Source organism: Carassius auratus, chromosome 30, assembly GCF_003368295.1.
Source record: "Carassius auratus strain Wakin chromosome 30, ASM336829v1, whole genome shotgun sequence".
Classification (NCBI taxonomy): domain Eukaryota; kingdom Metazoa; phylum Chordata; class Actinopteri; order Cypriniformes; family Cyprinidae; genus Carassius; species Carassius auratus.
This window is the reverse complement of record NC_039272.1, coordinates 15,599,554-15,623,525: the sequence shown is the minus strand read 5'-3', so window position 1 is coordinate 15,623,525 and position 23,972 is coordinate 15,599,554. Positions and strand designations below refer to the sequence as shown.

Below are 23,972 nucleotides of genomic sequence, written 5' to 3'. Positions count from 1 at the left end.
AAAACATTGTAGAAAAAAATATTATTGAAGAAATCATAATTTAAAAAAACAACAACACATTTTTAATCCCTTTGAAGGCCTATGTCTGAGAGCTTTGGGACTTCAATCAAAAGTTGGCTAATGTAAAACATTTTAACAGAACAGTGTCTTTAAGTTAAAATGGCTAACAATTAGTACTTTCTAAGAAAAGCCACAAAATGCCAATCTGTTACTTCATTGTTAAGGAAATCATTGGAAAAGTAGCATAGTAGAATAAAAAACATAATTTTACAGTCATTTGGAACATGACGATGAGTGAATTATTCCAGTTATTTAATTTTTGGATGAACTATCACTTTAAATACAGCAACGCAGCAAGCAATTAATTACTGTTAAACCCCTTTGATAAGACTCTATAATGGCTTTATCAATATGCATAATCATATCTTTAAAACATTGTCTAGGATAAATAGATCAATAGGAAAAACTCTCAGGAGCCAATATAAATTTTTTTGAGATATAGTAGGCCTAAATCAACAGTTTCATTATTCATTTGGAAGGTTTTTGTTCCTCCCAGATGAAACCATTAAGCTTTATTTGTAGAATGTACATTCCAGAATGATAAAAGAAAAAGTGATTCTAGATCAATGAAGTTCCAATTTCAGCATTCATATATGTTGTAACAGACGCATTGCTTTCCCTGACAATAATGGGATTGTTGCTCAAGTTGAGCAGGAACTGAATTATGGAACATTGTGGATGAGAGCAGAACCCCTTTCACAGTCAAGACAAAAGACCTCATTAGTTTAATTTGGGCAGGCTAAGCAGATTTCCCTGTCACACTGTCACATTTTGAAGGAGCAACAAAAAAAGAATGGCAATATTTGGCACTAGATGTGAGTAACCCACAAAAGTCTGAAACCACAACAAGTGTCAACAGTCTATTCCGATGTAGTCCGAGGAGGAAGACGTGCTTGTACTTGTGATTTCACAACAGTCCTCCGCATCCGAGAAAGAAGAAGTATAGTGGAGGCCTGAGAGTCTGTGGTAGTCCTGCTGAGTGACCTCTGGCAAATGTGACATGTCCATTGATGTCTGGCCTCTTCCTGAGCTACGTGACCCTCTCCACATATCAATCAACTGTGTGCAAATGGCACAACCCATTTCTGTATGTTATATCCAAAATGTGGTCAGATGCTAATGGCTGTCTTGAACAGAAGACATCTCCCTATATGACATCACCTTTTAAAAGGTACACTCCGAAACACGTCTGCAGTGTAGAGGCAGTTACTTATTCAAGCACTGGCTTAACAGCAGGTTATACGTTTGGATGGCAAACTGTGAGCATGTCTGTGTGAAAAGAGCTATATGGAAAGAAAAGAGCATGAGAAAGCAACTATGTATTAGTAGGCATTCTGTATAAATGCTTTGTTCAAGCCCTCGCCTGGAGGTAGTGACAATTAATAATAAGGTGGAGTACAAGATGAAAACTGAGAGGCATGCATTGAGACAAGAAAAGACAGAAAGACTACGAATCAAATCATTGCAGACCACAAAGAGTTTAGGACTAGACTGAAGACTACTAGGGAATTACTAGAAGGTCACAAGGTCAGTGTAGTAAGTGTAGTGCTAATATTGGAACAGGGTAAGTAATATTTCAATCTCTTAGCATCGGTTAGAAACAAGAAAAACAGGAATAGGAGATAGAAGTGTTTTTCTTAAAAATCCAGTACCACACCTCTATTTTTAGATTGCTTTGAACTCGCATTACTTTATGAACATACAGAATATCAAAAGCTAATGCAGTCCCTATTTTGCCATAGTCAAAGATCAGTGAATCTGTATTCTCTGGGTTTGACTCTGAGCATTGTCGCTATTGATGCTAAAGTCTCGGTGGTGTTTTCAGTCCATGAACATGTACATCGTCCAGCCTGGAGGAAGAAACAGAACACATTCAAACTGATGGCATTATCTGTGTTTCATAACAATTAGCTTTCAACTGAAATTAACATGCATGGCCTTTTAAAAGAACTCAAAATAGAACTCCTAGTTATTCAGTCAGATGATGCTGATTATGATACTAAAAATAGATCTGAATGTAAAGTACAAAAATATGCCTCGAGGGTGAGTAAAACCAAAGTACTTTTAGGCAAGTCATGCCACCCGGCTGCCATCTTGGCAATGCTTCCAGGCAGCTATTTCAGACTAACAAGACCAGGCTCCTATCTGAATGAATGAATGCAGTCAGAACTGCACTTTCACTGGTCAATGAAAACTCCATGTACAGAAACAGCAGTAAAATATGATAAAAATCGCTGAAGAAGTTTGATGACTTTGCCCCAAAATAAGGTTTAAAATGGCATTTTCCCCACAGGTTATACTTTTACTATGCATGCGCAAGTGTTCACGACACCAACTTCATTTAAATCTCTATCCAGAATGTCGGTGTCTTTTACTTAGAATGTAAGGTAACATATTTGGGGTCGATATAAAATGCTTTAAAAAGTCCAGTGCCTTCGCATTGTTATCATCCTCTTCTATGTGGATTCCATCTGATCTTGCACACACCACAACTCGCTTTCGCCAAATCGTCTCCTCTGTCGCAAAACCTCAACTGTGCACATGCGTCAGTGGAACCAGACAATAGGCTTAAATCTTTCCTGGCTTGACTGTCAAAAGCAGATGATTGGCTTTCCAGTGGGAGGGGCGGGACATGTGCACACAACTGCCATCTTTGCCGTTACGGATTTTCCTTATATAGTTGTATTGAGGATTGAGGAAGTGGCATGTCTCTTATAAATTGTCTCTGGTAAAACACAGGTTAATTTTCATTTTTGGGTGAACTAACCCTTTAAGATGCATTAATAATCTGATACATCAAGGGACTAATTAGCATATTCTTGACCCATGTATACTAAATAAAGTGTCGATTATATTCGAAACAATTTATTTTTAAAGGAAAGGAAAAAACATTTAAGTAGGCAATTTTGGTTATCAAAGATGGCACAATTTTAGATGCCACAAAGGTAATCTAAACAAAAATAAGGTGAAAATGAGCATGAACAATAAAACACTTAGTATTGATTAATGCAACCTCTAATATCAATACCTCATGCAATTGCTCATTCATTTTAAGAATACTTATTTCTATCAAACTATTATATTACAGTGTGATTACAGAATCAGGTTTTGTTTAAACATGATAATAAGAGTAACTTATCTGAATAATTTTTAACAGGTCTTTTTTTGAGCACTCAAGTGGTGATAACTGCACACACTGAAGTGTTAATAACAAGGTCTATTAAAAATTCATTTCACAGCCATAAGGTTATCACCTCATGCATGGTGTGATGTTGCCCTGGTTGACAACATTGCTCTGAGCTCATCATGAATGCCTCTTGCTAGCTGCCTTTGTGTTTGACATTACTGAAGGGAATCACCTTAATAGAGACATCTAAGTATTTGAGTTTTGGTGATTTACTAGTTGGCAACGACAATATTTTTTATTAGGAATTATATGGGAAAAAAATATTGGGGTATTTTAAATTAAAAAGCCCATTTCAATACACTTCAAAATATGAAACTCTAAAAAACAGCACGACAAAGTGGGGGTGTACAAGAAACAAAATCTTTGCATAATGTGCATAAATAGTGAAGATTTTCACCATATATATGGCTTTTCTAAACCTTCTAAGATAGATAGATAGATACTGCAATGTTGACAGTGGAAATACTGGTTTTGCAGCTCTGTGTACAGTAATGTTACAGTTATCATGAATATCATATCAAGGAATTCAATAAGTTATAAACTGACATTTTATAAACCAGGGATGTTAATTTATTCCCATGGTAGTATCAGCTAATATAAACACAGTTTACTAACAATAACCTGATCATTTGGTCTCAGGAATGCAATATTTATCTATTGTGTTAAACAAAAGAGCGTCCAGATGTTTCTTTAGCCCAGCTAGTACCACATATGCTAATGTTTAGACACAGTAGACCAAGCCAGCAAGACGTTATTGTCTATGTGATACACAAATCATGTTGACTTCCAGAAATGGTCCTCTAGATAATGAAAGCCAGATGCTGCAATTGTGCAAAAAGAGAGGAATGACGACTCACTTTGGGAAGAAAATTACAATCCTTTTTCCAGCAGACAAGACAGGCGCTCAGATGCATGGTCTGCAGCTCTCTGCATCCTTCTCTCCTCCTCCTCCCGCGCTCTCCTTTCTTCAGCCTGCAGATAGAAAGAGGACTTACAATGACATCAGCATTGATAGTATGCTCTGTCATATAAATATTCACCTTACCTGTCAGATTATTTGGTTTATACAGGGCAGCTGATGGAAGCAATATTCCATGGGCTGTCTGAGGACAAAGGGAGAATGGAGATGAAGGGTGGGGGGTTGGGGGCACGAGGGGTGTGGTGATTAAGATGAACAAGATGAACAGAGCTCGGAGCATACACCTAACATTGAGTAGCTATTCCTCAGCATGCTTAAAGAACGCCTGTGTCTCTGGGAGCTAAATATGGATCCTTGAAAATTTAAAGATGCAGTTTTTATCCACAAGTGATGGACCCATGGAAATAGCTCATCTTGAGCACCACGCTATGTTTTGTTTTAAAACAATGCAGAGAATAAGAAGCATTAAACATGTTCCTGTGGCTCAGTGGTAGAGCATTGCGTTAGCAGAGCAAAAGGTTATGGGTTTGAATCACAGGGAACACATACTGGTTCAAAAAAAAAAAAAACTATGTATAGCCTTAATGCACTGTAAGTCACTTTGAATAAAAGCATCTGCTAAATGTAAAATAAATAAAAAAACAGAGAAAATAATAATAAGATAAAAAGCTGAGTTGTTTATTTTTAGTCTTTGCTCTTATTGGTAACTAAAACCAATAAAAAAACTTAAAAATTGTTTATTTAAAAATGTGTTAATTGAAATTAACACAAACAGAAATTAAGATATATATATATATATATATATATCAGAAAAAAAATCTATCTAAAAATAAATAGATGAATGATTAAAAATATTGCCTTGGCAACTAACTGACACAAAAGTTTAAGTATTAAAATGACTAAAACTGAAATAAAAATAAAGAATGACAGAAACACATACAAAAAGAAATGGAAAACAATTAAAATGGTAAATATAAAAATAAATATCATTAAATATTATTACAGTATATAACTCATAGAAGCTTAACCCTGGGTATATTGTCAATGTTCAGAGCAATTTATTAAAACAATTAATTTTAAATAAATTCTTTTTAAATCAGCTAAAAATAATACAATTAGAATGCTGCTTAAGAAGTAACTTCCCTTTCAGTGTTAAAGGGATTCAGGTTCCAAACCTGTATGAGTTGCTTTCTTATGTTGAACATAAAAAGATATTTTGAAGATGGCTGGTAATCAACCAGTTGGTGGTTTCCATTGACTTCTATAGTGGGGGGGGGGGTATACTATGAAAGTCAATGGGAACCACCAACTGTATGATTACCAGCAGTCTTCAAAATATCTTGTTTTATGTTCAACATAAGAAAACAACTCATGCAGGTTTGGAAAGACATCAGGGTGAGTAAATTATGGCAGAATTTTCATTTTTGGGTGAACAATCCCTTTAACAAGTGTGGCCATTGGTTAAGGTTTTGCAAAAAAGATCTTAAATTTTATAACTGCATCAAACTACTCATGAGTGTAATCACAGCCATTGCTCGTAGATGTGGAGAAGATTCTGGGAACCATAAGGAATGCACATAAACTAATAAAAGAAAACAAATGGACACCGTGAAGAAAGATCAGGCTTTATTTCTATTTGTCAAATCAGACAGACCTTAACATTTAAATCAATTACGTTAAAAAGACATAACATCAGAAGTACCTTGGAATTTTAGGTTCCTGCAACAAAATATGTAACAGACCATGTTTTCCTATACACAACTAAGCAATTCTGACCTGCTTATGAGACATTCATAAATAAAAAACTGTTACACGGTTTACTATGTACAAAGAATACATTTGAAAAGACAGCATTTAATTAACATTTCTAACACATCTGATTCACCTCATTGCACGTTCCCTTAGAAATGTAGCTTAGTTATATTTGGGACCATGGTGCTGCATCATTGAAACAGTGTAACAAATGATGCAGCTTTTAACCACACATCAAGCATTTGAGTAAATGGTAAATGTTTTTGCCGGTCTGAGGAAATGGAGAAAACTTTGAAGACCATTTAATACTGAAGAAATATTGTCGCTTGCACAACCCTGTTTGAGTCGTGTCACTGGTAGGGATATCCGGAAAAGATTCACTTCCTTTGATTGGGACAGAGCATGGAGCTATGCCAAAACAGAGGATTTTAAAGGGCAATAAAACCATATGCAATATTAATGGCAGAAAAGAAACACATCCTGATAGTTAGTCAGATTTCAGTAGCATTGAGTCAACAGTCCTAGATAATACAAAACTTCATCATCAACATGTAAAGGCAAAGTCACCTACATCATCACAGCCTGTTGCTACTTTAATGCCTGAATCATAACTTCCAGAGCAAACGTGTCGGCACCAACATATTTCTGCAATTTTACAACGTATCCCTCTTACAGCATAGTTCCCAAAAAGATTTAATGGCCAGTGTGAACATGAACATTGGATTGTGTAGTATTGACGGAAATTGTTTTAATGGATCGCGAAGGTAAGAAGTGAGTTGGAACATAAACAGAACTCACTTTGATGTGAAATAGTGAAAACCTTTTAAGCCTTCACCACTATTATGATTCAGTTGTTTCTTCGGAAAAACACCAAAGTGCCAAAATGCTTGATTTCCTCACATTTTTAGCGTGAATTATTGGGATATAGTGGAGTTGGGGGACAGGGAAAGCTTCTTTGAACATGCAGGTACTAAGTACAAGCCTTGTTTTGCCTAGGCAGACATCAGCAAAGAGCTCTAACAAAGATATGAATGTGTCCTGCATGATGAATTATGTATTTACCTCTGCTCTACTGAGAAACGCTTACGGCACTGCCCTTAGTCCCACTGACAACAGAATCAAGCATGTAACCAGCGCACACAAATGAAGCATGTTCATGAATATTAAATATGTTTTATGCATGTATCAGATAGCAGATTTAGTCACTTAATAAATAAGACCCTTTCCTACACTAGGAGAGCGCTGTCAGAAATAGCAGATCCACAGAGAGGCTCACAAAGTGCTTGTGAGACAGAAATGTAAGCATAGTGCTTAACGGTCATCCACACAAGGGTCTTCAGTACCTACAGCAGAGCAACGAAACAAAGAAGACCTATCAATAACAAATTCATGTTTTATGCCTTATTAAATATGTTTATTTTCGGAGCTTTGTGTATTAGAGAAAAACATTTATTTCATATTGATACCCCCCCCCCCATTTAAAATTCTTATTATCCAATGGAAGGTTAGATTTTTGAGCATTTTTTTTTATAAAAGATCTAAAGTATTAACAGTGCAGATTCATTTTCACAGCCTTCTTTGATCATATTTACCAAGGGTGTCCATATTTTTGGGCATGACTATATATATATATATATATATATTTAGAGAGAGAGAGAGAGAGAGAGAGAGAGAGAGAGTAGTTAAAGTCTATAGCTTTATCAGCACATTTAAAAAAAAATTTGAAATCTCTCTTTATACATGTGTTACCATCTCGCACACATACCATCAAAAAACTACATTATACCAAAATGATGAATGAAAACCTTCTAGGATCTAGTATTAAATATTTTAAAAACCAAGTTTGAAGAACTTTAATTTTATTAGAATTTCAAGAAGAGTTCCCCATAACTGAAGAATGGTTGTAACTCTGTTATGACACATACATACACACACACACACAAGGGTGATGTGTTTATCAGTGACGAATCAGCCTGTCTGTACCATAAGCTGGTGAAACATGTCTGGCATTAATGATGCTAGAGCTTTCTCAGAACTAACTTCACTTTCTCAGACTAGAGGATGTATAAAGTGCTCCCCTCGGGTTCAAACAGTTGAACCAGAAGAGTAGATATAATACACTGTTTTAACAACACGCATATAAAAGAAATAATAATACAAATATAAATGTTAAAATTTTACTGTCCCTAAACTTTTGGAAAGTACTGAGGTATACATAACACATAAGTGTGGCTTAGTGTTTTAAATACTTTTGTGGTTATTCTATGTGTCTCACCATCTGTGTCTCACAGGGCTCTAGTCTCCGCCTCGATCTTCCTCTCACCATGCGTGTCAGTGTCTGGGGGGCTGATTGTTTGCCGCACTGCAATCTCTGGCCCACCGCCATAAATACTTAACAAGTACTGCCATGTTTCTTCAGATATCTGCCCATAGTCTGCTCCTACAAACCAAGCCACAGATAAGGAATTATATATATATAAAACACACATATATGCGTGTCAGAACGTTTTGAAACAAGATGAGTCACAGACACGTCAATTTGACGCACACAAAAACTCCATACCTTGTTTAAGCTGGATATGTCCGCCTTTCATCACTGCAATCTTGCTGTTGTCAATGGGGCCTGGCGGCTCTAAACCAGCAGAGAGAGAGCCAGAGAGAAAAATAAAAAAAAAATAAAAATAATGACCTTTACAGTGCATAAGCAAACATTCCCTTGAAAATACAGAGGGTGGTCTTGGAAGAGCTAACAAGAGTCGATGTGGCCGTGTCAAAACACTCAAACGTGTTTTCAATGTGTTTTAGAGATGCAGTGTTTATAATTTTTGGGGAGTACTAAATACACATCATAAAAATTTACCTAAATCTAACATGGACTTTTGCGATACATTTTACACAAAGCCTTAAGTCATCAAATCATATTTTTTCTTTTCTCTGTGGAACACAGGAAAAATATATCAGTAAGAAATTGTATAAATGTTGCAGTGATTTTTGTCCTAATAGTAAAAGTCAATGGAACATATATTTTTAAATATATATGAAGTCAGGATGTAAAGGAAATTATGATTGACTGTTCTTCTCTATTATGACATAAAATGCGAGTGAAGAGCATCTCAAACAAGTCAAATGAAGAACATCTGTCCACCAGGAAATGATTAAATTGTTATCATTTGCTACTTAATGCAATCGTTTCATGTGAGTGACAAATTACTGGAGGAAAGGGATGGCATCTCATTAGAGATTACAAGGACACGCAAATTAAAGAATGTGGAACGATAAATTATTTGTAATTATTTGAAAATACTGCACATTTTCAACACACACACACAAATTTAAAAATGTTAAAACACAAATAGAAAATGTCACAATGGTCACAAAGTACAACCAGACACTTATATACCTCCATTAAGTCAGTGTACTAAATGCCACAGATTACATTATTTTGCTGCATATTTTCTCAGATAAAACAAAAACAAAGTTGAATGTTTCTTGACATGTGCATTACTTTGTTTATATGAGACCGTACCGTTGTCTTTGCCCTTGACAAAGTTCTCCCATTCTCTAAACCACTGCATGCTGATACACAGGATGACTGTAGGTGCTTCTTCAGCTTGAAACTCCTTATTTAACTATAGACAGTAAGAGAAAAAGAGAAACAGAGATCAAACCCCCTTGAACCATTCTGAGCATTTCAGCATTTGACTGAATTGTATTATATAGCAATTCAACTGTTATATTTTACTTTCCCCTTGCAAACCTGAGGAGTTTCATACAAGAAATCTAGATATTTCCAAAGCTTTAAAACATGTCTGATCCAAAGCTAGAGATGCATCTCACAGATACTGCACTTCTGATAAGACTGCAGTGCAGATCACACCCTCGATCTGTCCAGCATGCAGTCTGTGCTTCATCAATTCTCTGGCTTTTACAAACACCAAACACTTCCAAGAACATTATGCTCCTTCTAAGAGGAGTTTCCACACCATGTTCTCTGAGGACATAAGCTAGTAAAGCAGTACTCAAATACTCTTACTCCCAATCTCTGATTGACAGTGAGGGTTGTGGTGTTAAGTAGAATTGCATTGTATACTTTTAAGTGTGTTACAATAGTTGGCAATACTCAAGCAGGCACTAATTTGTCTGTACTTGAATGTCACTAGAGGTAATTTGCTCACCTTTATAAAAGTGTCTATCTCCAGTTTCCTCCGTTTGGCTAAAGTCTCGATCTCTACTTGGCAGATGGCACACACGTATAAGTGATTCACGGCAGGGCCTCCCCCAAACCTGTGAAAAATGTTTCAAAACATGAGGAAACGTTCAAAGCATGGCCTATGAAAAGAGCAAACACATAACTCAGCAATGTTTACACTGAACTGCCGGTGGAGGTCTATACACATGACATCAGGTGGCTTGAACCAAAAGAACTCCATACGCATTTTGTTAGTTCAGGGTTGGACTGAGATTTTGTTGATTTCACCAAAACAAAAGCTAAAAAGTCATACCATATTCCACTAATTCGGTAAATGTCACGAGGACTTCCTAAAAGTCAAAAATGTGCACCGCTATGTATGACTCACCTGTTGTAGAGATATTCCCACACATTTTGGGGAAGGATCACAACCAGATCATCCACATAATGGTACTTGGTAGGTGGGATTCCTGTATAAAATCACAGCGGAGTTTAGTTTTTACTGCTTACAGTAAGTGAAAAAGATTAAAAATCCACCAATGTGCACATTATTGAGCGGGGGGCTAAAAATTACCTATTAATCGTAACTGACAAAACTGGATGATTTTCTTGCACTAAACCGTGGAGCTCATTGTCACTTGAAATAGAATGTCAGCAGTTATCAACCAAGAAACTCCATAGGGGGCCTCAGCAAGCATCCAAGAAGGGCCCAATATTTTTTAAGACATATTTAGTTATAACCATAATTTTAAACACTGATAATGAAGATTACAAAATTAGACTGCATCATATTTTTGAGTTTACAGTAGAAGTACCAGAGGTATATATTTTAGGTTTAGATAAGATGTCCTTTGAATATTCTCTCAGAAGAAGAGGAGTCTTCGACTCAAGAAGGTTGAGAACCACTGCTTTATGTGAAAAAGTGTCTCACATAAAAACATTTATACACTCATTCGGTGGCTTAATGTAATCAATAGTTCACACATGAGTCATCACATAGAGCTCTAAAGGAGGAAAAAAACTAACTTCAGCCATCCAAGATAAACTTCTGAAGGTAAAGTTTCCACTGAGGGAAAAAAATGCTGTAAAAAGATGTGTGAGGTGTGACGGCTTAAATCTGTCGATTTGAGAAGAAGCACAAACATTTACACTATAAGATTGTGTCCTTGATTTATTCTTTCATGTCACTTATGTGAGGCAAAGAAAAGAAAATAAGGTCCAACCTATAGTTCTTGCAAATTAATGTGATAGTTCACCCAAGAATAAAAAAATCAGTCATTAATTACTCACCCTAATGTCGTAAAAAACATGTCTGTTTCTCATAGCTTTATTACATTAAGGTTGAACGACTGATGTCACATGGACAATTTTAACAATGTCCTTACTACCTTTCTAGGCCTTGACCAAGGTTTTTGTGTTGCTGTCTATGCAGGGTTAGAAAACTCTCGTATTTCATCAGAAATATCTAAATTTGTTCTGATGAACAAAGGTCATACGGGTTTGGAATTACATGAGTGTGCAGTAATTAATGACAGAATATACATTTATGGGTGCCTATCCCTTTAAATTATCCATATTGTGTCATCTTACATCAGTTGATATCTACCACAAACTGTAGCCAGTAAATCTATTAACATACTTGCTAAAGTCAATTTATATTTCACATTCAACTCTTTATTCTCGCACAGTCATCACAGCTAGATGTATAAAAACAAAGGTTTATGACAGAGCAAGACTCAGAAGTGCCCCCCTAAACTCTTATCAACTTATTGTGTAACACAAACCTTGATATAAATAAATGAATACTTCCTAAATTAATACACTTAAATCAGATATACATCAGAGTATTAGTGTGTGATTATACCTCCGTGCTGACAGAGGAAAGTGTGGTTGGTGATGGGTCCGGGCTCAGTAAATGTGTTAAACTTGTTGAGCCACTCTCTGGAGATGTAGAACTGCAGCAGACTGGGCTCCTTTAAATTAGCCAGAGCAACAACCTTCTGTCTCTCTCTCACAGATTCTTCACTGCTCTTCCTGAAAGAGAAATGAACATAAAATTATAATCATTTTTGCTTTTACTCCATGTCATAAAACAAAAATTGTTTCATTTTGCTGGTGATTCATTATCATGCATGGCAAGTCACGTGATGCCAACATGGCAGCTTCCTTGAAGAGGCAACCCACTACATGTAGAATAAAAATAAAAAAGCTATCATTAGGCTACTGATATAACTGCGATCTTCCACTAATGTTAATGTTTGGGATGTAAAAATGCACCATAAGCTGGTTGAAATATTTGGTAATGCACGTTTATCCCTAGTTGAAAATCGATAAAAATGTCACGATTCAAATCATTTAAGATGTTAAATGAAGTGAGATACAGTAGGGCGTAGTGCTCTCTGAGGGGAATTGACTTCAGAAAAAGTTGAGATTTTAGGCATTTTATTTTCATTATGCCTCTGTATAATGCATATTTGTGGTAGTGTTTATAAGAGCAGAGCTGCTTTGTGTTATGCCAAGCAAACCCTAGATCTATAAATAAGAGTTGTTCCATTATGCTGTATGTTTTGTTATATGGACCTGTGTCTGCAATAAAATTATAATTATTATTATTATTATTATTAGCACCACCTGTTGTTAAAGAGTGAATTTGCATCTCATTCAACCTGGTTGCTGCTTTTTACTTCATGCAGATGTTTTAGGTAGCATCATTCACAAAGCTAAAGTCAGAACATAATGTTTTTGCTTTAAGTTTTAAAATTATGCAATCTAATTTGGATTAAAAACTTTGTTTTGATTATGATTCAAATCCAGTGGTTGCCTCTAATTTTAAATGGAAAGACCACAGGCAAAGCCTTTGTTATTTATTTGATTTAGGATTTGTTTTAAAATTCAGTTCAGTTTTGTTTAGACATTTAAATTTCACAAAGAAATGTACGGCATCTTGTTTAAAAATAATAAAGAGACACTTTTTTATGCAAAATTTGTCTTAAATCTCATTTTGTTAAAAAAAATATATGTAATTGAATTGTGAAATAATTCAATTGAAAAGTGGATCGTTACACCCCTAATAAATATGTTGTATTACTAATTTTTCAAAATTACTCTATTTTACTTTGTGAAAAACAGTATAGAGGCATGACAGATCTCCTGCAGTATCTGAGCGAAAAGGAATATTGAAACTTTGTTCTATCTGTTGATTGGACTGTGGCAGATCAATATGCAAGTATGAAATTGGGAAAAAAGGGGCGGGATTTAAGCAGACTAAATGATCGAGAAAAGTGATGGGAAAAATTACAAAGACACATTTCGAAAAAGCACAAATTTCCATTTCACCATAACTTTAATGAGAAAAAAAAAACATTACTCAGTGTGTCATTCACAACCATTACAAGGTCAAAAAAAGAAGTGTACCTGTAAAAGAGAACATATGCTTCAGCGTTCTGCACTACCGTCTCATGAACTTCTGTTACATACTGATCATCAAACTCATACCACTGTCCATTGATCACATTCTGACAGTACGCTATGTAGTGACCACCTGTCAAACAAAACAAAAAAATTCACTCAAATCAAATTACAAAATAATGTCTTAATTCTCATCTTGCCAAAAGCTTCTGCTCTAATTTATTTCGCAATATTACACAGAAGCAACTTACTTCCAGCAGTGCCGTGATGACAGATGACAGACAGGAGGTCGTAGGTAGTAATCTGAGATGGGCTCTCCTTAGCCAAGAAGGGCTTAAGATCCAAACTCTCCAATGGGAATGACACGTGGCTATTTATCTTGAATGAGTACATGACTTCATGCCTGAAACGCTTCAGATGAATGCACAATATCTGAAAAGGAGATGACACATTCAAACTCACTAGGAATGCAAGTAGTTAGCAGTAAATTAGCAAATTTACAAAGATACTTACTTCTGGCAGCCGCAGAACTTTACAATATTTCACACCATTTCTCAATCTGGGAAAACAGGTTGAGTAAATAAGATCATGTTTCATCATTTAAACATGCAAACCACAGTTACTGCATGATTGTGGCTGTAAAAACAAAAGTACTATTTAAATGAACTATTAGACTATTAATATTTACACAGCATAGCAAACACTACATTTTTACGTGTTTATCACACACATTTTAGGAATCTTACTTTTTACATCGCTCACAGCTGTACATGTTGTCTCCTGTTTGGCAGAAAGAAAATAAACATCAACCAAGGGTTGACAAGCAGTGGAAAAGGGAATATTAATTTTTTTCCATCTTGCCCATCTCATTCATATTGCACATTCAGAAATGTCAAACACGATGTGCTTACCTTTCAGCTCATCAGCAGCAAAGAAGGCTGCCAGGCAGTCCTCCAGCGTTACCATTGGGCCCCAAAACCAACTGGGAATACACGACACTACAAACCTTCATGAACACATACGTTTATATTAAAAGATCAATGTCTGTTTTCAGGGCAATTAAAATTATTTTTTTACATTCAGCTTTTATTAAACACACTAACATTCAAAAACTGACACTACAGACTTTTGTTTAAAAATAAAGTTATTTCTCTTGCCAAATCACTCTCTCACTATACCTTCGTATAGATTCCATGATGTAGGAGATCCAGCCCTGGGTGGCGTAGCCTTCTGTGCAGACACCAGCTTTAACAGTAGCACTCTGATGGATGGAGGAATGGAGTTTGGCCAAATCCTCTTTACCCGGAATAGGCAAAGAGAGGTCCTGAAAGGTCTCCACCGTTGTTGAAACCTACAAAGGCAGATATTTTCTTTGAAACATTGCTCTTTTTGCTGTCTCACACATACCGTTCCCTTAAAATATATCATTATACAGTTAAATAACATTTGGTTTATGTGATATGAAAACTGTTTGTGCAGCTATACATTGCAGTATACTCTTGAGAAGCGATATGAATTGAAAGTGGAGTTTCTAAGAAACTACATGGTGCATGATGATCTTGGAGTTTTTAATGCATTTTTTAAGTGTAATGAAAGTGATTGGATGCATAGTGCCCTCTAAAGACAGAAAAACTCCTTGCACCCTTCCTCACCCTGTCACATGTCAAACACTGAACAAGACTCAGAATGGATCCGTCAAAAATATCTGAAATAACACTGCGGAAACGGGACTGCTTCTTCTTCTTGGTGCTTAGGAGCATCTGAGCTATAGGACAAACAATCATGATGGTTATTCAATGCAAAGCAAAATACAATTTGTTTTTATACTATGCTGTATTAAGTCATATGTGAGAAGCAAACCTTTCTTGAGCGTATAAGTGGGTCCAGCTCTGAGGGGGCTGGATCTTGGTGGGCTGCTGGAGAGTCTGGAGTGGAGTTCCTGCACACTGTGAGTGGGGCTACAGGGACGAGAGGATGAACAATGCATGGAGGCTTCATTATCAGGTTCTGCAATAAAAAGAGGGATTAGGAAGTGAGAAGATTTATGTAATTTTAAACAATTATATTTCCATTCATAAACTACTAAACATACACTACCCTATCAAAACTTGGGACTGGGAATGAGTAAGATTAATTATTTTAAAGGGGTCATCGGATGCCCATTTTCCCAGAGTTGATATGATTCTTAAGGTTCTTAATAAAAAGTCTAGAACATACTTTGGTTAAAATTTCTCAATGGAATTGTAAAACACACCCTTTTTATCATGTCAAAATCAGCTCTGCAGAAGTCAACTCATTTTGTTGCAAGTTGCTTTAAATGCTAATGAGCTCTGCTAACCCCGCCCCTCTCTTCTGTGGGGTGACTAGACTTGCTCTGAGAGGCTGTTTACTTAAAGGAGTTGTTCACTTCCAGAACAAAAAATTACAGATAATGTACTCACCCCCTGGTCATCTAACATGCTCATGTCTTTCTTTCTTCAGTCATAAAGAAATTATGTTTTTTGAGGAAAACATTTCAGGATTTCTCTCCGTATAATGGACTTCTACGGTGCCCCTGAGTTTGAACTTCCAAAATGCAGTTTAAATGCAGCTTCAAAGCTATATTCATTATTACATCCATACAATTTATCATTATATGGTAGATATGTATGTATATGTACACACACTGCCAACACACATTAATGTTTAAAAAAACATGTAAAAGAATTTATAATCCAATGACCCCTTTAAGCAGGAAAAAGGCATTGAATTAGGTGACAGAAAATACTATATTTCAATTTGATATAAATGCTGTTCTTTTGTGCTTTATTTTCAATAAAAAATCTTTAAAAAGCATCATGGTTTCCAGTTTCCACAAAAACGTTAAACAGCAAAAATGAAGAATTTGTTTAATTTCTGAAAGACACTGAAGACTAGAGTAATGGGTGCTGAAAATTCAGCTTTGCCATCATAAGAATAAATTTTTTTAAATATTAAAATAATTGTAAAAACATTTCACAATTTTACTGTTTTTGTTGTATTTTTGCCGTCTTGGTGGAAATCTTTCAAACACACAGTCACACACACACACACAAAAAGACCCCAAAATGTTGGTAGTGTACGACTATAAGAACGTCATACCTGTATTTCTTGGTGCCGGCACATGTGTGGTTGCAGTTGTTGCCTCAGTTTCTCTTTCTGCCTGTCCTTCTTGTGCAGTCGTGTCCACATCTGCATCCTCGTCCATCTCCCGTGTCCTCTCTTCACCTCTTCTCTCCTTCAATCTTTCTTTCTCCGAGATTACTCCATTTCCTCTCACTCCCACACATTCATCTTGGATGAGCAGCTCTGCTTCTCCTCCAGCTCTCTCTCCATCTCCTCTCTCGCTTCCTGATCCAGAGTCACATGACAGGAACTCATCCTCAGAAGGGCTTCGGTCTCCATCGACATGATTACGGCTGTCAACCTTGTGGTCAGGCTCGACATCTGAGATTGCACCGCTGCAGTCAGTCAAAGGCTCCTTCAGCTCCTCATGAAGTTGGTCCATCAGACATCGCAAAAACTCCTGAGTGTCCTAAAAAAAAGACAGAAGCAAGGAGTGTTAACTTTATAAAAAACACTATGGGGCTTTTATGATAGTATTAAAATCTGCACAATAATTTCCATATCGGTGTCGTTACTGTTAACTTAAACTAAAATATCAAAATTGTTTTGGTCAATTGAAAAAGCTAAAATATAACATAAATGTTAGACAATATATGTACACTTAAGAAAATGACAATTAAAAATGTTACTTTGGCAAATGATCTGAATAAAATCTTATGTTTATGCTGAAGTACTAGAATTATTGAAAATACAACTGAAATTAAAACAAATATTTTAAAAACTAAAAATGACAAAAGCAACTAAACAAATAAAACATAAGTGTCAAAATAAAAGACATTTTAAAATATGAATAACTACTATAAACAGAATATAAAGAATACTTAAATTACTTGCTTTATATACCTGTTGAGCGTAGCCACGAAACATGGGGTTCACCAGTTTGATTCCATGAAACAGACTAGTGGGCACAACATAACTTGGCCTTGACAGAGTTAAAAAGAAACCAATAAAGAACGATAAGATTCAGATCATTAGGACCAAGCTCAATAGATTAAGATTAAGTTAGCTAAAACAGGCCAGGTCTAGGTTAACCGTTTGGCAAGCCAGAACTTGTTACCGTTTCTTGTGCCAGAGCTCAGAGATAAGCTTTTGATAGCTTTTACACAACGCCGGCTTCTTATCCGTACGGACCAACCCACTGCAATCCAGGAAATACTGAGTCAAAGGAGGACTGGAGAAGGAAAATAGAAAGAAACAATGTCAATTGAAATCAGTCAAGCTTCCACTTTGTGTTGTCTGAATTAGGCTTATTCATGCTTCACAAGTTGTGAGCTCACCAGTTGGAGAGGGCCTGCAGTGCAGCATTCATGTAACAGGAGTTCCCAATGTTCTTCATTCCTGTGAGACCTATGGCATGTGGAAGAGATATTCTTAACTGTTACACATAACCAATGACAATCAGATCCAATTTAATTCGCCTTACTTCCATTAAGCCTTCTCATATTAAGAGAACAGAAAAGGTAAGTGATTGGTTACTTGTTATTATAGACATTATTCAATCCCGCCTTTAAAATGTTGCATAAGCAAGAGATAATATTCATCTGTTCGTAAATATATAAGTTACAGAAAAGGTCATTTGAAAATCCATACTGACTGACGACTACAGTGAATATTTGGGGTCACTTACATTTTTTTTTAAAGAAATCAATACTTCTACTCAGCAAGGATGCATAAATGTTGTAATTTACAACTTTAGACTCATCAAAAAATCTGAAACAAGTAACAGTTTCACCAAAATGTTCAACATTGATAAAATAAATGTTTCTTTAGAGTCCAATCAGTTTCTTGAGTTTCTGATTTGGGGTTTTTGAACACCAAACCAGAAAATTCAGCTTTGCCATTTCAGAAACAAACTGATTAAAGAAATCAATACTTCTACTCAGCAAGGAGGCATAAATGTTGTTATTTAACTTTAGACTCATCAAAAAAATCTCATTCCGGCGTAATAATCAAGGAACTTTGTTGCTGTGTCATGGGTGCAGCAGGCGCAGTGATATTACACAGAGCCTGAAAATAGTCCCCAGCTAGTTCGTGTAGTAATTAGCAAAGTTGCTGGGCACTATTTTTAGGTGCTAACGGTCTAATCAGATTCACTTATCTATGCTAAGCTGAGCTAAAAGTGCTACCGCCAGACCCCAGAGATCGGCTGAATTGATTTAAAAACAGTAAAACTCAACTTTTTAACTCTAGGGTAGTTGTTAAATGAGCCTATTTCCAAAGAAAGTGGAATATTCCTTTAAGCCTTTATTAGAGGATTTGAAATACCATGCAATGTGTGCTAGCTAACTTCTTAATATAACTATACCTCTAGGTTTGAGCTCATCCTCCTCAGATTCTGAGCCATCATCATCCGCCACTGCGATAGGAACTGCTTTTAATGGGTGACATGCTGTTTGGGGAAGAGGATCCTTTGGGGATGAAAAAAAAACAAAAGATTTAAGTTTCATGTACTACACATGTGCTTTATAAATTATTGTGTCTAAATTACATGTTAAGACTGATTTTAATAACGAAGGAGACACGACCAACCTCAATTAGGAAGAACCATCTTAATCTTGTTTACACAATCCTAAAAAGCTAAAAGTGCATATTTCTGTGAGATGTTTCAAATAGTCTGATGACTTTACCTGTTCATGTGGTTTGCAGCGGTGAGCTAATGATACAGGAGTAACAGGCTTTGGTTCCAGAAACACCTCCCTCTCACAGACATAACACCACACCCTGAATGTGGTCAAGTTTACCGTCAGATTGTGTTTTTTGGCCTGGAAAAAAGAAAAAAAAAGATGCACACACACAAAAGAACAAGAGAAACTGATATGGAAAATAACTGAACAGAACGAATGCCAGAGAATGGAGTGAATAATTGAATGAACACAAATGTCACCTGTGCATGTATAGTACTGTGATCAGAATATGATTCTCCGCAGCCTACATAAGAACAGTCACACTGTGGGGAAAGCAGGACAAAGAGAATAATAATCATGAAAAAAATGTCTAGGCCTAAAATGCATTTTACTTATCTAACATGTTTGCTAGGGAAAAGGCTCCTGACCTGTAGACATGCCCAGAGGTTGGGTCCACCTACTCCACATGACTGGCATGTGCCCTTGAGTAAAAACAATGAGATAAAATTCACTGTGCACCACTCATAACACATTCAAGACTTAAATATTAGCAAACGTGATTCTAACCTTTGATTTCTGGATCAGTTCCTCCTTCGTTACTTCACCAATAGAGTCCAAGTGATGACAAAGGTCCCCACTGTCAGTCATCTTGATTTTCACCTCACTCTATTACAATGCACAAACAACACACTTTGAGAACTACTGGTACAATATCAGTACAACAGACACTGAAAAACTGAATGAAATCGTCTACTCTGCCTCATGTTGTTTTAAAAATCTAATAATTTTTTTTTTTTTTACTTGTGGTGAACAAAAATAAATATTACCATTGACTTTAACTCTATGCAATATATATATATATATATATATATATATATATATATATATATATATATATATATATATATATATATGCAACATCTACATTTGTGTTCCACAGAACAAGAAAAGAAAGTCACACGGTTTTGGAAAAACATCATTACATATTGAATATGTCCCTTCAAGTACAACCTTCTAATGTACTTACAGTCTCGGTATCAGGGTAACGGAGAACATTTGCCATCAATGAATGCATTATTTAAAAAAATAATGAAAGAAGACGTGTGTTATTTAGCAGCGAGAAGCTAGCTGTGAGTCTGTGTCTGAAACTCTCAGGAGCCCCCCAAAAAACTGCTGTTTCATGCGCCTACCACGACTGAGAAAGACGACTATTATTGTTACAGTGAAGAAATGCACAGTAATGCATCATAAAGATGTAAAGTTAATTAATCCGTAAATCAATTTTCCACTAAATTAATTTCCCTTAAACAGTAATCCGTAAAGAACGGCAAGAAATAATATGAATCTGCCCCACTATTGATTTAAGGAATAATAACTCAAAACAAACGGCCTACAGTTGCTCTACGTGTCATCGTCAGCCACCTAAAAGCTGTTTAACATCAAGATCTTACAGACTAACGTTACGTTAAAAAGGCCATATTTCCTCTCGGGCTGCAAAACACTTCTCATGCGCTGACTCGACATGATAGTATCTAAACAAATAAACAGTGACACTGCGCTTAAACCGAAAGAAAGATAAGAAGAAACATTTACCTGTCAGATAGAAACAAAAATAACGCTTATAAACAATCATTTTAGGCCAATCGGTGGGTTTTGTATCAGTGTTGCACTAAGCAGCATCCATACTGAATACAGCATGAGTGTGCGTCACAGCTTAGACAGAGCCAATGAACGCTTTCAGTTCTTTCATCTGATCAAAAACTATTTTTAATTTACTTAAACTTATACAGTTTACATGCTGCTTGATTTAGGAGTTGATATTTCTGAGAGGGTTTTTTTCCTTAGTTTTTTTTTCTATTTGTCATATAAATAGCTGATCTTGAACCAGCATCTTCATCCCCATTAGTCGCTTTACACCGTTAAACGCTTGTATGGAAAACAGAAGAGCTGACCTCAGATCAGCTGGTAAAACCGTCATTGTGACGTCAGCGGAAGTTTCGCGAAATGTGAGGAAAGCGGTCCGTCCATAAACACAGACCGCCGACGTTGCGTACAGTCGTGTTAAGGTGTAAAATAAACATTAAATAATTCAACGCTTTTGGAAATCATGCCCCCAGGTAAGAATTTTAGGAGGAGGAAGGATGATTCATCCGACGAGGAAGATGATGAGACAAAAGCCGTGGTCAGGTAACGTAGATATATTTTCACTTTTAGGCCAAAAAGAGTAATATGTCCGTAACGTTATATAGAAAAGTATGTAACGTTAAATACTATATTTATTCAGAGGCCACATTCAGACGCCTGTTTATATGTGAGAATATATGTAACAATGTTAAATTCAAACATATTTTCTAAGGTCCAAAGTGGATGAAGCTAAGGAGCTTCAAAGTTTACGAAAAAGGCAGCATGGAGTAAGGTTGGTCACAAGTCTCATTTTTATACGAATATAATCGTCTTTAAACGTTTTGTACATGTGTTCGTTTTACAGTGTGCAATTTCCAAGTTTTAACTAATGTATATAATTAATAATTGTAATTAATGTATACATTCTGCTCCTCCAGCATTGCTACGTTACTTGTAGGAGAGAAGCTTCCTTTGGAGGCTGAGCTTGAGGTACTTTTTTTTTTTAAAGCAAACTACATTTTGTATTACAGTGAAGGTCTTGCAGTGTTACAGTAAATGTATGATTTAAGTGATTAAATATGGTCACTCCGTGTTTTGTGCATTAGGACGACCCATTTAAACTGAAGACTGGAGGTGTTGTTGACATGAAGAAAGTGAAAGACAGAAATCGAGACATGTAAGTGATATTATGGAGCCATGTTTGCTGTTTATTTAAAGTTTATGTTTCTGTATTTTAAAAGTGAAATTATTAACATTTCTTATGCACTATAGGACAGCAGATGAAAACGACCTGAATCTTGGTACCTCCTTTTCTGCTGAGACTAACAGACGAGATGAAGATGCAGACATGTAAGTGCATGTATCCACGCAAACCATCTGTATTCTACATGATACTTGTTTTTGGTAAATTTTGCCTGCATTTAAATGTTTACATCTTCTCTCTCCTTTAATGTTTTTTTTTTTTAATTCAGGATGAAGTACATTGAGACTGAATTAAAGAAAAAGAAAGGCATGGTGGAGGCGGAAGAGCAGAAAGTGAAGGTGAAGAATCCAGAGGACCTTCTTTATGAGCTTCCAGAGAACATCCGCGTCAGTTCTGCCAAAAAGACAGAAGAGATGTTGTCCAATCAGATGCTGAGTGGAATTCCAGAGGTGGATCTGGGGATAGAGTAAGTAAAGACCAAAACGAATTCATTTCAGACATTTCCCTTTGCTCACATCTGAGATATTTCTTTATACTCCACCTAGAAATGGATGTCAGCTTTAAAACCCCTTTCCCCTTTCTTATCAGTGCAAAAATAAAGAACATCATCAGTACAGAAGAAGCCAAAGCAAAGCTGCTTGCTGAGCAGAGGAATAAAAAGAAGGACAGCGGGACCTCCTTTGTTCCCACTAACATCGCTGTGAATTATGTCCAGCATAATCGATGTAAGTGCACAAGTATATCTGAACTACCAGCACTTTGTATTTTAAGGTCATGTGCTTAGTACTCATGAATCAAGGAATTTCGTCTTCATAATTATTTACTTTCTTCCCTTAAGGACAAAGGTTTAAGTAATTTTCTGTATATTTTTTTCCTTCAAGTCTATCGTGAGGATGTAAACGCTCCTCAGAGACGACACAGAGAAGAACCCAAAGCCAAGCCGCTACGAGTAGGAGACATTGAGAAGCCAGTACCTGAGCGTAAGATCATATCTTATTTTGCTAAAAAGAATACATAGAACTGCATTTGTTGGATTTATATTAATGTTTAAACCTCTTCTCATTCTCCAGCTTCACCACCCAATTACCGCAAGAGGCCGAATAATGAGAAGGCCACAGATGACTACCACTATGAGAGATTCAAGAAGATGAACCGACGATACTAATCCTCCACCTTCGCTACACAGTCACCTAATCAGACACTTGTTTTCTTTCCTGTAGTTTTTTTCCCCTGTAGAATTAGAGATGTAAATATTTTTTACTGTATTCAAAAATGTGTTCATAGTTATATGAAGTCATAAACATTTTACAAAAAAAAAAAAACTCCCCCCAAAACATTGGTCCTCTTTGCCAACTTTATGAAAATAGAAGAACATTTTGTTTTCATAATAATGTACCGTTCACCATGTTAATACATTAAGATTTGTGTTTCAGTTTGTGCAACAGTCTAGAATTGATTTATCACTTTATATGAATGAAACGTCATTGTTTTATTAAAGGTTATTTTTATTCTACAGACATTGCTAATGAAATAAAGTAATATTACAACCTCTATTAGAGTTACAACATATTTCCTTTCCTCTTAGTTATTGCTTGGATGTCTTTTAATTACTTAAAATGGAAAGGTTTTCCTAAGGTAGCACAGCAATAAAAATATATAAATGTAAAAAAAAATAATAATAATAATAAAAGAAAAACAGTTTCTTGGCAGTCACATTTGGAAGAGCATTACATTGCACATATACTATGAAACATAAAATGAAATTTAACAACTTGTTTTGTTACTTAAATAGAGGAGCTAGATTTATTCCAAATGTATGCAGAAAAGTCTCATTTTAATATCCAAAACACCACTTGCTTGAA

The 23,972-nt window shown here is 35.9% G+C and overlaps 2 protein-coding genes and 1 long non-coding RNA gene across 5 annotated transcripts; 1 reads left to right on the top strand and 2 right to left on the bottom strand.

Moving 5' to 3' along the window:
• Positions 1–310: 310 nt before the first annotated feature.
• On the bottom strand, positions 311–4,597 carry LOC113049388 (uncharacterized). The gene is made up of 3 exons (XR_003276603.1): positions 4,293–4,597; positions 4,105–4,219; positions 311–1,910 (listed from the first exon to the last, which is right to left on the bottom strand). It is a non-coding gene; the product is annotated as an uncharacterized LOC113049388 (long non-coding RNA).
• Positions 4,598–5,770: 1,173 nt separating this feature from the next.
• usp20 (ubiquitin specific peptidase 20) lies at positions 5,771–21,160 on the bottom strand. 3 transcript variants are annotated; one of them, XM_026211683.1, is made up of 25 exons: positions 20,877–21,160; positions 19,851–19,949; positions 19,712–19,765; positions 19,544–19,606; positions 19,287–19,421; positions 18,965–19,067; positions 17,937–18,006; positions 17,717–17,830; positions 17,503–17,581; positions 16,636–17,068; positions 15,376–15,522; positions 15,168–15,280; positions 14,694–14,866; positions 14,427–14,521; positions 14,262–14,295; positions 14,029–14,074; positions 13,767–13,947; positions 13,522–13,648; positions 11,972–12,141; positions 10,496–10,577; positions 10,094–10,202; positions 9,445–9,547; positions 8,482–8,550; positions 8,194–8,358; positions 5,771–7,261 (listed from the first exon to the last, which is right to left on the bottom strand). In XM_026211683.1, exons 2-24 carry the CDS (start codon positions 19,929–19,931, stop codon positions 8,204–8,206), a joined length of 2,736 nt encoding a protein of 911 aa, XP_026067468.1. In that variant the 5' UTR covers positions 19,932–19,949; positions 20,877–21,160; the 3' UTR covers positions 5,771–7,261; positions 8,194–8,203. The 3 variants fall into 3 exon arrangements, with proteins under 3 accessions (XP_026067468.1, XP_026067467.1, XP_026067466.1); XM_026211682.1 differs by lacking the exon at positions 20,877–21,160 and adding an exon at positions 20,311–20,844 and having other exon boundaries at positions 14,427–14,497; XM_026211681.1 differs by lacking the exon at positions 20,877–21,160 and adding an exon at positions 20,311–20,843.
• A 117-nt stretch (positions 21,161–21,277) lies between these two features.
• Positions 21,278–23,659, top strand: c30h9orf78 (chromosome 30 C9orf78 homolog). Its single transcript, XM_026211684.1, has 9 exons — positions 21,278–21,470; positions 21,640–21,699; positions 21,845–21,896; positions 22,013–22,083; positions 22,179–22,256; positions 22,379–22,576; positions 22,699–22,835; positions 22,992–23,090; positions 23,181–23,659. The coding sequence occupies exons 1-9, from the start codon at positions 21,391–21,393 to the stop codon at positions 23,273–23,275; spliced, it is 870 nt and encodes a 289-aa protein (XP_026067469.1). The 5' UTR covers positions 21,278–21,390; the 3' UTR covers positions 23,276–23,659.
• The last annotated feature ends 313 nt before the right edge of the window (positions 23,660–23,972 follow it).

Coding starts and splice junctions, on each gene's coding strand:
- c30h9orf78 (XM_026211684.1), top strand. CDS start 21,391: ATGCCCCCAGGTAAGAATTTTAGGAGGAGGAAGGATGATTCATCCGAC. Junction 21,471..21,639: donor GAGACAAAAGCCGTGGTCAG/GTAACGTAGATA, acceptor ATATTTTCTAAG/GTCCAAAGTGGATGAAGCTA. Junction 22,577..22,698: donor GAGGTGGATCTGGGGATAGA/GTAAGTAAAGAC, acceptor CTTTCTTATCAG/TGCAAAAATAAAGAACATCA.
- usp20 (XM_026211681.1), bottom strand. CDS start 20,358: ATGCATTCATTGATGGCAAATGTTCTCCGTTACCCTGATACCGAGACT. Junction 15,281..15,375: donor CACTTATACGCTCAAGAAAG/GTTTGCTTCTCA, acceptor TTTGTCCTATAG/CTCAGATGCTCCTAAGCACC. Junction 14,075..14,261: donor AGCTGTGAGCGATGTAAAAA/GTAAGATTCCTA, acceptor CTGTTTTCCCAG/ATTGAGAAATGGTGTGAAAT.